The 15,149-nt window shown below is 36.8% G+C and overlaps 1 protein-coding gene across 9 annotated transcripts in view; it reads right to left on the bottom strand.

Annotated features, from left to right (window-relative positions):
• ERC2 (ELKS/RAB6-interacting/CAST family member 2) overlaps positions 1–15,149 on the bottom strand; it is a 532,276-nt gene that overhangs the window by 312,860 nt on the left and 204,267 nt on the right. For 8 of the 9 annotated variants that reach the window (XR_012044651.1, XR_012044654.1, XR_012044652.1 and 5 more), the window contains one exon: positions 7,727–7,864. The exons of the other annotated variant lie outside the window; for it this stretch is intronic. Coding sequence is in view for 3 of the 8 variants with exons in the window: in XM_072876309.1 (XP_072732410.1) it covers positions 7,727–7,864 (138 nt within the window). In the remaining 5 variants the exon portion in view is untranslated. The remainder of the gene's footprint in view (positions 1–7,726; positions 7,865–15,149) is intronic. 9 annotated transcript variants of the gene reach the window in all.

Here is a 15,149-nt window from a genome sequence, read left to right as displayed (position 1 = left end):
GAGGTATAGATATATACACGTGCGTATATACACACACCCCACACATACACATGAAGGTTGCCTTTGCCCATATCAGTATACTCTCAGCTGTGGTTATTATATCTCAACAAACATTACAATGCAAGCAACATTTCAGCGGCTGCACACCCCATTCTGATTTGTAATAAACTTAGTCATTATAATGAAAGAAAAATGTTAGTTCATTATCAAAGTTAGCTTAAGTAGTAATAGCACTTTTAAAAAGCATATATTGTTCAGACAATCCTGGTTATTCATTTGTTTTCTCCATACACTAGGTATGATGTTCCTCCAAGCCCTAGAAGATGTCCTGAAGATTGCTTCTGTGATTTTTAAAGCTCGAGGCATATTTTGCAAAAAGTCAACTGTCAACACTTACATGCGTAAAAAAGAGCCTAAACTCAAGGCTGTGATTTCCATCCCAGCAGTCTCCAGCCTTGGAGACATTCAAAACCCAGCTGGACAAGATCCTGAGCAAATTGCTCTAGGTGACCCTGCTTTGAGCAGCTGGGTTGGACTAGGGAGTCTTCAGAGGTCTTTTCCAGTCTCACTGGTTCTGTGGAACAGGCAGAGATGTTTTCTAGATTCTGTACCTCAAACACTGGTCGCTTCTCTTCTGCTCAGTCTCTCCCCCCATTTTCGCCATTCATCCCTTTGTAACGCTGACCACATCAGCAACGCTGCTGACAACTGCCCATTGCCTCTGCTTGTTGTCTGTTCCTCCTCCCATACTGCACAGAAAAGGAACGAGTTACTCGAAGATGGAACACGCACGGTGTTTTCAGAGGACTGGAAGTTTTCCATACACGTCCCCTTGTATCTTCAGCTTCCACGTATCTGCCTTTCACTAGGCATCTGTTGAAGATCTCCCATTTATTCACTCTGCTATCATTTAAATGCCATATTATCTGCACGTATAAAGTTTAAAACTCATAATCAGTTTCTGTATGAACCGAATAAATATTTTATTGTTTTAAATTACTGATTTAAAATTTGGCTACCCTTAAATTGATTTGACTTTAATGGTTATGCATTTCCCTGAAAATATTTAAATGCCAATTCAAGAAATAGAAAAATTCAGCTTCTCATATTGATCTTTACTTATTTGGAATGTCTCTAATGTTTGTGGTTGCTTATTAGAGAGCTAATTGTAGACCCCAGTATAAGTGCATTTAAGCATATTACAATTGTAATTTAAATCTTGATTTTTATATTTCCTCATTTTCATTTTAAATATTTAAAACTTAACTTACTTTCCCATTATGTTTATATAGCAAACGTAAGCCATGATGCAACACATTTTATTATGTAACGTGAGCTGTTAAGATCAAGTATCAAAAGCAGATGTGGGGTATGAATCTTCATAGATGCTTGCTATATGACTAGTCTATTATTGGATGTGAAACTAGGCCTAAGTGAAGAACGTGAGATATATTTCAAATATATTCCTCACAAAGCCATTTCAAACGTTTATGTTCCTCTGATAAATTAATTTTTTTTCCTCCAGCTATAGGAATTCCTACAGGCTTCCTGTATTCCTACAGGCTTCCAGCTGTAGGAATTTGTTTTGCCAACTCAAAATTTAAAAAAATGCATCACATGGAGTATTTTATAATGTAATTACATGTATTAGTAAAATTAATGTTAAATATTATTAGAAGGTTTAGAACAATTAGATAGAGAACTTTACCTAATAAGTAGTTCTATTTAAGTTTGTAAATAAATGTATTTTGAATCTTTTAGACATTGGAAAATAATCAGCACTATACTGAATAATCTTGTAATAAGAATATTGGTATAGTTGTTATTTGCTACTCGGTTCCTAAGGAGAACCTTTTCAAAGGGCTGGAAGTTCATAGTGCCACTCTCATTTTGCAGCTAGCATTCCCTGCCGTCAGGGACTCCCTGTCACAATCCAGTGACTGAACATCCGTATCACCAAATGAGCGTTACCGTAAGAATCGTCACAGAAAACAGTGTTGACTACTCTTATAAAACTCATATCCCTACCTATTCCGTTCAGACAGAAATACACATTGACGACATACTACGGTCCGCTTAGCATGCTGTAAAAAAGACACGGCCAAAACTAAGAGTAGCAGGCTGTGTGTAATTAAATCTGTTTCCAAGGCAGCATCAGCGGTCTATGCGCTGAGCCCGCTGGCACTGCAGGTGGACACAGCTCCTGGCAAGACCTCCCTTTGACTCATACCTGGCAGGGTTTCCGGTGGAAATGGGTTCGGACAGAATGAAGGGGCTTCCACAGCAACGTTGTTCAGTATTACACCAACGACAAACCAGCAAATAGTAAATTTTTTAAAAGAACCTAGGACATTAGCTGGCTTTTGCTGTGTAGCTTACGCAAGAAAGGGATACTAAATAACTGCAAGTTTATTCCTAGTAACAAATAATATAAATTCTTAATTCCTTGCATATTAACGTTAAAATGCCAGCCTCCACTGAGTGGAATAGTTTAATAACCATTCAGAATCCACATTGTTATATTCAGGCTGTTTTATACCAACTCCTTCTTGAAGATTTATTTACCTAAATGATCTTTTTTCCTCCTATAACAAATTAAACATAACACTATTTCATCTTATTAATGAACAGCATAAATTTTTTCTCAGTCAATCACAAAAGACGACTAATTTATCTGTCAGCTGCATAAGGCTAAATGTCAAAAACGTGTTAAAAGGCCCTAATATACCATGTTTTACTTGATTAACAGCTAACTTGCAGAAATCCCAACAATGTGTTCTTGTTTCAGCCTATTTGCATTGGCAAGCTTTCCTTACGCACTAATCTAGGACCTCACAGGTCTAATCTATTTGCACTTTATCACAGAAGCAGGAACTGAATTGCCCCAGCATACAGCCCTACTATCAGACATACTCAATTGCTTATCTGCCATACGCTGCTACAGTAGGACCAACTTTATAAATATCAGCTTCATGAAAGCAACCTCTTGAGCTGCTTTGGGCCAGTCCAAGAGCTGAGATATTCTTTGAAAAGTTTCTTGTTAAAACATCAAGGAAGCTGATAGCAGGTTTGCATATTCTGATTTTCAAGCTTTTTTTTTTTTTAATAGGAGTAAACTTATTTTTTGTTTGTGTAACCTTTATTGATGTTAAGAATTTTCAGTGCTTCGGAGGGGCTCCATACTTAGGGGTAAAGAACTGAATGAATACCTTTTTCAGTTTAGTTCTAAAATGCACTCAAAAGTGACTAAAGTTGTGCTGATCTGTTTCTGATTCCTGACAAGAGAACAAATTATATCAGCAATATTGCAGGAAAAATACAAAATTAAAAGGAGTCCATTTCAGGAAATTTTGATGCTGCTTTATGATGTCTACAGTAATTTCTCATTTCGTGTTACCAAGCTACCTAATCACTAAATATGAAAGAAAAAGAAAATCAGAGACAGATACTTGGAAACATCTATTTTCATTAAGAATAAGGAGCCATATTTTCTGATTCAGAGCCAAAATCTCAATCTGAGTATTTTCAAGAACAATGCAGGAAAAGCATAAACGCTCAAACATTTGACTTTTGGACTTTACAAATAGCTTCATAATTAATTCATATCATATGACCATGTTTTAATATTTTTTTCTTCCCATAGAAACTAAGAAAAGCAATGAAATTCAAATTTAGTGAATTGCAGTTAACTAAACTGGTGAAATAAACTTAATTTCTATTTTAAAAGAGCTTCCCATGATGCTCCTGGAGTATTTTCTTCATTATTTTTTTAATTAAAATGCTAAAAGCTATTGAATTGACAAAGAATTAAGATAAAGCCAAAAATTGTGCCTAATCTCAGAGTACAAAACATAATATAGCTGCAAACTAGGCCTGATATCATTTCTAGGAAAAACAAAAAACTCCACAAACAAATGAGGTATTTCCATGGAAATCAGGTATTCTTGAATGAAAGCAGCATCCTTTCTTGACAACATTGCAAATCTAAATGGATAAAATTACTTACATTGACGCACTTGTTCATAAGAAGCTATCACTAAGGGTTCTTGTTTTGTCCCATTTGGACAAAGATCTATTCCATATTTCTACCAGTATTTGCAGTGGAAAAAGTTAATAGCTATGGATAAAGCCTGCAGGTCTTAAGAACGCTCCTGCAGACAGGAATAGGAGAAGAAAGGTTACTCCCCGAGAGCAGCGAGGATGAGCTGGAACGCTGGCCGCAAACAGGACGGAGACACCTGTGCAAACAAACTGTCACGGCCTTCAGCTGCCAGAAGACACAAGCGAGCGAGACACAAGAGTTCCCTTGGAGCTTCTAGAAGCTGCCTACTGCCTTCTTTCAATGGATAAGTACCTCCCAGAGACTACACTTGAGACTGAGAAACCTATCCTTGAAAGCGTGGCCTTCAAGAAACGTACAATGGGAAAGAAACTGTGCGTGATTTCGCTGTACGATAAACAATCAAAATCACACAGAGATGCTTTTACCTTGGAAACTTCCTCCTTGTTGTGTCTAATGCTTTAAGACCAAGTACCCTGTTTCTCAGAAGCTCATATTCATTCTACTCTGCAGTGTTACTTTTCTCCTTTTTCTAAATCTAATATACTAATCATTCTCCAACTGTGAAAAGATTTGCTAGTAGCACACCGTGACTACTAGCAGTAGTAGACTGCTAGTCTGGTCTAGGTAGACAGACTACTGACTGGTCACACATTAAAAAAAAAAAAAAATCCATCAGAAGCATCATGAAGTTGAGTTTTAATAACATGATTCTCTCATAAGCAAGCAAATTTTAGCCAATGAACTTAAAGGTCAGGGCAATAATTTAAGTCTTTTAGAACTGATATTCCAGATTCTAGATTTTAAAGTTTCTCGTCAGTATTGCTACCTAGACTGGCAGCCACTGTAAATCATCCAGTAACTCTGTAGGAGCTTTACCGTTACGTATCTGGTCAGAAACTGGACAAATATTAATGATTTAATTAATAATTTAATTAAGCTTACAGATCACAAAATACAGAAAAATAGTCATAGGAAAATAACACAAATTCAAACAAATCAAAATTTTCTGTTAAAATCCAAGCCATATGTTCCTAACACAGACACTAATTTGCATAATGATTTGGGCATGTCATAAAATAATTGACACGGTTATAAAGCTCATTTGTAGAAAAAGGCTATTCTTTAATAATTCTGTGTATCTTTTCCTTAGGTGAACAAAGTAGTATTTCCGAAGTGACACAGAACGATTAGCATATCACTTACATATAGAGTTCTTCCCTTTATATATTGCCACCTAACTTTTATAAGTAACAATCTCTCCATAGGTGCTTGAAACAGTCACCAGACACCACCGCACAACTCGGCTTCATGCTGCTCCTCAACAGCACGGGCCTACAAGAGATACCACTGCCTTCATCAGCTGCAAAAAGACAGAAATCTCTATGGCAGAGGAAAACATCCCATAGTATTCACCGTATATGTGTCTCGGAGCAGCCTGCGAACACCGCGGGAAAGATGATGCCGTTCTCAGCTGACCGTATGTAAGCAAAGCGACTACTGTGTACAGGACCCAACCTTAGGGACCCCGCGTGACGTCCAGTCAATTCCACTGGGAAAAACCGCTCGTCACGCTGATTCTTTGAGAAACCGGCTGTTCGTATATATCTATGCAATTCCGGACGAAGGAGACATGAATTGCAAAGATACATTTCAGAGAGAGATCTAAGTTTATCTAACTTTTCCACAACATTAAAAGTAGCATCATTTATCGGACTTTGAACCTTTATTACAGCAATCAAATTAAGCTTGACACAGAATTTCCATACCCTCAGGATCTCCAGTGTTGTCACATTTCAAGTTATCATATACACAAACAAATTCTATAGCACAATTTTTAAGCAAACTCTGGGACAAATCCTCACTACGATACTCAAAAATAACACATCCTGAGTTTAGTAAAATTTTACAATTTCAAATTTCTGTTATTTAATTATTCTGTTATGTAATTCTGTTATTAAATTATAATTTACAATTATAAAAACTTTCACATTTATTTGTTAGCTTACATTTATTGCAACAGATTTTAGAACGGTACTGGTACAAAATGACTTGAAAACAACTATTTGCCACTCATTAATTTGGGTTAGGTTTTAGCCCAGTACTTCTTCATCTTTTGTATTTCTGGTAGTGAGAAGACGACTATCCGCGTTCTATTCAATACCTCCACACTTGCTGCTTCTACTACGAACCCTGGCAAACTGTCGTTAATTTAATATTCTCAACAGAGATCTACGTTACAATTGAAGACAGCTTGCAACTGAGCAAATTACCCCAGCTAAGAGGTACTGCACAAGCGCATCTTCTCTGAAGCGCTGCCGATCTAGCTGAGGCGGAAAATGGGATACAAGATTTCTTTGCCTTTTGACGATCTACTTCATGCTCAGCTGCGCAGGAGAACCAGCAAGTCTGCAGCGGGAGGCTCGCTCTGCTTCCACGCTGACAGCCGAGGCATGGTGGTTAAAGGACTGCGTTAAACTCTCCGCTGCCTCGAGGGCCACTTTGGGAAAGCGACAGTGTAGACTAATCCAGGAGAGACAGTTTACAAGGAGGAAACACAGATTAAAAAGTACTTCGTGTCATTTTTTAATAATATGCTGTGAGATTGGCGAGCACCGTGTCCAGATTAGCACTGAAGGATTAACAGGACCTGTGCACTTTCTTTACTGCATAAATCCTGTAAGCTTATCCATATGAAGCCACAGAAGTAACAGTAACGCCAACTTTTTTCACTGTTGTTGACCAAGCAGATGTTAGTAAGGTGATTAAACGTACAAAGAAATTAAAAAATCCAGCATTAGCATTTTAGGCGTTAGTGCCAACACCATAGTGGCATTTGAAGTCATATACAGTCCTAAATACCTTCCTAGGATTACACACTGCTGCATGGCACATAATAGTTTAATTAGTTGCACTCACCTGTGCACATTTAAATGATATACTTTAAGATCTGTGAGCTGCAAAAAGTGGATACTTGTACTAATTTTTCTGGCATATAAATTTGCTTGGATTATCTCGTATTCAAAGTTAACTGGAAGAAAAACCCTGACCTCACTGAAACTGGTAGAAATGTTGCCACTAATTTAAACAGTCCAGATTTATCCCTTCTGCTAGGTATTTTCAAATTAAAGGCATCTATTTTTTGAAGAAAAAGAAGTAATTCTCCATTTTTTAATGAAATACAGTTTCTCTTATAAATTAAGTGTAGGAAACCAACAGTGCTAAGAGCAAGGCAAGGTAACGGTACAGTCACTTACTGTTGGCTCTTCAGTTAGGCTCTGCCTAACAGACAAAAGAACAGGATAATCAAGATCACAAAGCCATAAAAATACCCAAAACTCCACCTTCTTTAAGTCAGGTGTCCATGACTTCCAGGTCTTTCAGGGAACAACCACTCATCCCATTGACTAAGGGAAAATCTTCCCACGTCCTGGGCCATTTACTCCGTCCCCGTTTCAAAGGGCATCCCTCTTCGCCTCAGAGTCCTGCTTCAGTCCATCAGCCAGGAATCACACCTTGCTCATCCTACCGGAACACAGCCCCTGCTTTCCTGACAAGGCCCACAGGCTGTGTTACAGGCGCCAGACCAACTTAAAAAAAGACACTTTCTGGACCCACTTCACCCACAAGAGCAGCACATCATGCTGTTCCATGAGAAAACATTACCTTTTCTGATAGAGCTTCTTCTAAGGTTGCTAGTGCTGTGTCTGTGTTACTAGAATCCGTCTGCAATGACTTCACTCTGTCTTTTAGATTAGTTAGTTGTTTGTCTTTGTCCCTAAGTTGTTCCTGTAGATTTTCAATCTGAAAATAAAAACAGATCATAATATTCATCAACCTTGTCTTACCATTCAAAGAGGGACTCGGGTGCTAGGATCAGCTGAATGTATACATATCACACAAATGGTACATATGCCTCAGTACACTGCCAAGTTTTTACATGGCATATCATCAACAGTTTTTAACTTCTGTCCTTTCTATTTTGTTTTCCTTTGCTAAAAAGTATCATTTTCTAATAAATTATAGGAAAAATCTCAGTGCAGTCAGGTATTTTATTATTTAAATATTTTCAGATATTAATCACTTTAGTTTCAGGTACTGCATTATCTCAGTAATTCTAAGTATGTGTGGAATTACCCCTTTAGATTATTCTAGTTGCAGTAAGAAAGACACAGAAAGGGAGAGGCAAAGCAAGTTCAGTGAGCCTTAACTGGAGGGAGAAGATGATAACCTACCTATCTAAAAAGCTCTTCTTCCACGAGGGCCCGCTGTAAAGGAAACTCACCGGGACAGAGACCAAGACGTTTCTACTTCAAAAAGCCAAACCCAGAAACAAACAAACCCAAACAAACCAAAAGCCCAAAGGCGACCATTTCTGTTCACTTTCTTCATCTCCATGAAGATTTAAGGTATGCCACTCTATTTTGGACATTAAAACTGCTTTAAACAGGTCCAGTTCTTCCTCTGGCAAGTATTTAAACATCCTGCTGAGGTGCCTATAAACACACTGCTTTGTTAAACAGGTCATGGTTTACAGTGGGTAAGTCAGAAAGGTTTTGCACAAACAATCGTCCACAGGACCGTGCGGATTTTGGAAGCAAATCTGAATAAAAGCACTCAACTTCTGATTGGCATGGCAATCCCTTCTGCGGCTGCAAGGCACGATGGCCTTCTGGGCGTAACGCGGAGAGGACGTGTGGTATGTCATCTGTGTAAAATCTTATTAATCGTCTGTCAGAAGAACCAACCTCCCTTCATCCTGTGCTCCCAGTGCCGCTCACTACTATGCCACTGGCGTAAACCCAAAATTTGTTCCATAATACTTAGCACAAATAAACAGTAACAAGAAAATTAACTAGGTTATTATTGTGGTATGCCACTTCATGTAATACAACAAAATATGCCTAAATCCATAAGGTTTAGCGTATTTAAAAACTGGTTTTAAATATGCTGTTAAAATCAGAAAAATTATTACTGTCAACAGAGATTCAAATTCTTACTTTCATCAGTGATTTTACACTTTGGATCCCATGCTGTTGCTACTGAAATGAAGCTTTGCTGTTCATTTCATAAAGTAATGTAATTTTTCTCATGGCCAATGTCATTTCCATTTAAAGCAATTCAGATTTTAACAGAAGCAGGATCCTTCATAATTACTGTTGAACTGTATTTAAAGAATCTTTTACAAACCTGAAGCTGAATTCAATGCATGTGCAGCTCCGCAGAAGCCAACAGTTATGTCAAGAAAAATTTGGTCTCCATATGCAAAAATGCATCACCATAATCAAACACACTTTGGCGTTTGGGGCATACTTTGGTAAAAATTCTCCTCCTACTACATTATACATGTGCAGGAAAAAAAGCCTGACGTTAAGTTTTGACATCATATATATCTACAATTAACAAATCATAAAACCCACAGTACAGCTGTGTGCACTGTATAAAGTTTGTTTAAATAAATTTAAATTTTAAAAGAACTTAAAATTAAAATGAAAGTAAAATATAATTTGAAAGTAAATTTGGAGGAGCACATTCCAATTAGAAATTCTTTACAGCAGTATGGCAAATGCAAGTATTGTACCTTTTTTCTTTTTTTCTTTTTTTTTTTTTTTCTTTTTTATATACATAGTTTGGTATGTCAGATTACTGCTATGGGCCGAAGATTCCACTTGCTCTGCAAACTATAAAATGCTAAAGTGTATATGTAGAAAGGTTTTTTGGGAAGACCTGACATAGAATAGCTCACTCTTGTAAACGACCTCTTGTAATATTTTTCTCTGTGTGTATATTTTATACAGATACAGAAATAAGATACATGTGTTAATGAGTTAAGAACTTTTTATTTTATGGCATGTGTATTAGTCACATCTAAAGTTACATTAACTGGCATTCAGAGGACTGCACACTATGTTTCTTTCTTTACTTTCATCCAAGTATTAATGATTCCAACAACTACCTCCTGACACCCTGTGGAATACTCAAGCAACTGCACGTTTCAGCTTCAAAATAATTTCTCAAGCAAAAAGGAAATAAAACAGAAGAGAGAATATTGATTACATGTTCTTTGAAACGAAGTTAAGATCTGGTCCTTTATTATCATCAGCTTGACCTACCAATTCTAGGTACCCTAAATTAAAGTACTTATTTCCTATGCACAGTGCTTATCTGAATTCCACAGCATTTACACGATTTCCTTCCTCTTAAAACTAATTTAAAATATGATCCAACCCTTAACCAAGAAAACATGTTCTAAAATTATTCAGCGTTTACAAAATTCTTTCCTCAGAGGTAAAGAGAACAGGCAGCAAATTAAAAACATCCCCATTGAATCACAACGTCTTTAAAATAGGTCATTCAATGCAGAGTCCATAGATAAAATAAGAGGAAAGGATCTGATTATTCTTCTACTTGTGCTATATGAATCTGAAGGAAATACTTGGATGGGAAGAGGACCACACTGGGGTAGGTGAAAGCAGAATCAGGACCGCAGAGAGTGTGTGTGTGTGTGTGTGTGTTGGGACGGGCACGGGATTAGTAAAGATCTGCTAATGCAGACAAGATTTTATGACCAGTAATCACAAAGAGTTCTCGCAAAAAGATTACAGGAGGCAAAGAGATCGAGCAGTCTCACGTGCTAAAATTTTGGAACACAAGGTATGATTTAGTTCTCCCTGGGTTTTTTAAACCCAGAATGAACAACAAACCCTCTGGTAATCTCTGTCATTCTCCAACATATATTTGGGTACAGGCACATACATAAGGATACAATTTTATTGCTGAATAATGACTTACTTTTGAGCATGCCTGAATTCAATTTATGACAGGGACTGTTAGGACTTTCTTAATCCTCAAGCACTTATATTTTTATCTGATAGGAAATTAGTTACTGTGTAGTTTTGTCAACATGTAATTCTTACCTCTGTAAACGGCGACATCCCTGTGCCATGAGCTGTATGAAAAGAAACTGCGCCGTTCTTTATTTCAGAAAGGGTGTGTATTCCCAGCGCTTAAGACAGACTTTATTCCTTTTGAAAAAACACCACCCTTACAGATAAATGTCTTTCCTATGAGGCATCCTGTCAATAAACTGCAAGTGCTAATCTTGCCACTTTTTGGCGACAGTCTCAGGAATGCTTCTTAAATACTCAAGGGATTAAATTAAATCTCACCCGCAGACAGGCTTTAAAATTCTACAGTAACCCAAGTTCTCAAAGAAAATTACTTTCATTATCAAAATTAAGGTACTGTACTCTGGAATTTGCAAGAAAACTATATAATCAAGGAAAATGTTCCATGCTATAACAATTTGCCTTTAGAGATTTGCATTAAAGTATAAAAGAGTTTAAGACAGTGTAAGAGAGAATTTATCAGACTTCCTAGGCCTAGCCAGTGAAACTGTACAGTCATATACCTAAACTTCTCTCCCTATATTTTCCTCTCTGCTCTGTATTTGAGTTTTAAATAACTCAGACAACAAGTATTTTGTAACATTGGCTTTTTTAATCCTAAAATTCATTTTGCTCTATTTTAAATTTCTCTAGGCAGAACTCTCTGAGATTGTTTCATGTTAAAACACAGGTCATGTCTGTTCCAGTGAAGTAGATCAATAATATAAGATCAGTTTAATTTAAATTTAAATTTGAAACACAGGTGAGGAAACAGAACTTTTGTATTTATCATTTTCATTATTTACTAAAAAAACCCTTAATATTTTAAGAAAACAAATTCTACTGAACAATTTCCCAAGTACTGTTACATTCTACTTTAAGCAGTTAATGGAATTTCGAGAAAAAGAGATTTGATAAACAGCAGCATTCATCCAACATGAGCATTAACTATGACAACATTAAACCTTAGTATTCATTCTCAGACTTGAACTGCTGCCTCGTAGACATACACAACAAAAGACAAAAAAAGATAACTATTAATCGAAACAGAAAAAATAGTTAGGGATTGTGCAAATGCAAAGACTCTAAATGTCTACTTACACACAATTTATTTTCATTAGCAAGACTCATGATACACATTCTGTCTCATATGGTCCTTTTCAGACACATCTCACTATATCCCAGACCATGAAACCAGCTTTGGTAGCGACTCAGTAAAATAGATGTATCTACAGACGTCCCAACATCTCCGTTCATTCGCGTGTGCGCGTCTGTGTGCGCGTGCATGATTTGTAATGAAATACCCATCCTTAGTCTGACTGACCCGTTAGAAAGAAAAAATGAAATTATTTTTGCCTACCATGACTGTAAAAATATTACTACCTGAAAGCTCAATATAGAGAGAGACAGTTTTTGGAAAGCACTCTAGATTTTTTGCCAGAAATTTTTAACAAATTATGTACAGTTATTAAATATCAAGTCAGTCAAAGTATTTTAAAAACTACATTAACAGGCTTTCCAGCAGCTATTGGAAGTTTCAGCCTGTGGGGCGAGAGGGGGAAGCCATGGCTCCATAGGTTTCCACTAACATTCATGATATGGCCTAAATACATTTTTCAATTTAAGCAGGATTCTAATTAACAAAATGAACTCATTGAAGGGCAACTTCTGCTTCAACAGTTTGACATGGCAGAATTGTCTTGTTTTGAAAGAGACTAGCCCCAAAAGTGCTTCATCACTCAGTACCACTACCTTTCCCTTTGTTTTTCTTCCTTTTAAGTAGGTAGACAGACAAGCATTAATTAGGAATATTTTTTTCAAAAGTCAAAATACATATACATTTAGATTCTAAAAATTAAAATAAATGTTATATTGAAAAAATTATACAATAATATAAAACTCTTTAAAATATTATAAAATGGGGGTTTGCTCCTTGTAACTAAATATATTTATTAAAGTGTAAGATTTGTACTAATCGTTGGCTTTACCAAGGTAATTGGAAAAAAAGCTTGCTAATCTTATGACATGATAAAATAATCTTGGATTTCATAAGCAGTTCCAATAGCCACCAAAAGGCTTGACTATTTCTCAACAGAATAAAGCTTCTTACCTATAGTTGCCTATTGCTCAATATGGTCTCAATTTAAAGTATTTCCAGAGTGCCTTCCTGTTACTACCTTCCAAATTTATATTTGCCAAATTGGAGTAATACAGCAGCACTGCACTTCAGAATACACCATACCTCATGGTTCAATACTATCTTTTAGCTTTATATTCTTTCATTATCTTGCCCCACAAGACTTTCTTAAACGTCAGAGATTTTAGATGGCCCAAAGCACACGAGCAGCTCAATCCTACACTGACAACGTGGTAGTGGATTCCTAAACCAGAGACAGCGAAGGTATTTGTAAAGTTGTCCACAAATTTTACGTAACCCTTTAGGTTATGTAAAACAACACTGTCAACCATGGGTACGGTGTGTGCCCGAGGAGAAAGCAGTCTCCAAATCCATGGGTCTGTAAGGTTTCCACAAAAGACAATTGATCTGTCTGAATAGTTTTTACCTCAAACTTCCTTCAGGACTACAGTTCAAAGTAGCGAAGTGCAGCTGCACAGCGGCCGTCACAAAGGAGCTAATGAAGCAAGCGCTGCTCAGACATCAGCCCTCACATTAACCTGACGACCAGAGCACGAGGGAAGTGGCAGGAGCCAGCAGTTACCCTATTGCTACCCTCCCGGCTCACACAATCCAAGCAGGAAAGAAAATCATCCTTCAGAATCGTGCTCTACTTGACAAGCTTAAAAAACAGCAGCGACGTAAGAGCATAAGAAGAAACCAGAAAAAAAGGTAAATAGATTCTTTTTCCTGAGGTACACTTACATTGTTTCCCTCCAAAGTTACAGCATTTCTATACAACACATTTTCTGCTTCTTTGAGATCGAGTTTTTGCTGTTAGGATTACACAGCTGATCAGATTAACACTGTGGTTTGAAAACTTACTTTTACGGTCGTTCATTATTTTTATACCATCAAAGACTTTTTTTTTTTAACCCACTACATTTACATTATTAAGACCCAGCTGGCCATGCCCATTTTATCCAATATAACAGAATCATCTTCCCTTTTGCTTCACTTGAAGTTGCCAATCTTTACACATGAACTCGTCTCTAACAAAGTAGCAAGTGCTTTGGGCCAGGAGGACGTTAGTTTATATAGTGTTTAAGCAAAACAGGGCTTCAAATTCTAACTGGGGTCTTCACAGAAATACTGCAATATAAAATACTGCATCATTTCACAAATGAAATTGAAGCATTTGTGACAATTTTTTTCTCAGTGAAATCAATTCATCTCTATTTTTCATCACATTTTGTTGGGTAATGTTATCACATTATTTATTGTATTAATGTATATAATGCCATTTTAAAACAATTCTGTATAAAATAGCTCCAATAAAACCACAAAACCCAATCACTTACCCAAGACATACCTTTCTCTATACTTACAAAATGCTACTATTATCCAGTATTAACACTGCCAACCAAGAACTTACAGGGAAACTGTACCCCATGGATTTACGCTGTCCCTTGTAATACGCACTGACGTGATAAGTAAGCCAAGGGTACCATTTCATAGCGAACAAACGTCAAGTCTTGGGATGACATACAAAGTACGACTAGTTTTGTTAGGCAAGGCTCTGTGTAAAGACAGTCGTGAAAGACTGCATGAGAATTTGATCTCTGCCTTGCTCAATGGCTACAATAAATTCTCTTCAAAAAAGTGAGCACTGTGAATTCAGCTGAAATTCTGAGCTAGAGAAAAGAGTGCTTGGTTCGCGTTTGTTACCACTTGTATTCCAGGACTGTGCAAGATTTTATGAAAGCTATTCACTCACAGATTTATCTCCAATTTCTTGTTAACCTGCAAAAACTGTCACTAACGTACTAAATAAAGCATTAAAATGCATGCTGCAAATTAACCCACATAAAAAGTTAATGGAAAAACAAATTGATATAATGGAGATGCATATTATATGCCTGCACCTGGTATGACATAATGCAGAAAAGAGGGCAACTCATTTTTGTTTATTCACAAGGAACAATGTATGACGCTGAATGTGTAAAATTACAGCAGTGTCAACAGGACATGAGACAGATTATCAACTGCACACACTCTTCAAAAGAAATAAGCTATGCAGTGTGTG

Source organism: Ciconia boyciana, chromosome 11 (genome assembly GCF_034638445.1).
Source record: "Ciconia boyciana chromosome 11, ASM3463844v1, whole genome shotgun sequence".
Taxonomy (NCBI): domain Eukaryota; kingdom Metazoa; phylum Chordata; class Aves; order Ciconiiformes; family Ciconiidae; genus Ciconia; species Ciconia boyciana.
Note: the sequence above shows the minus strand (reverse complement) of the source record. Positions and strands in the feature narration are given on the sequence as shown.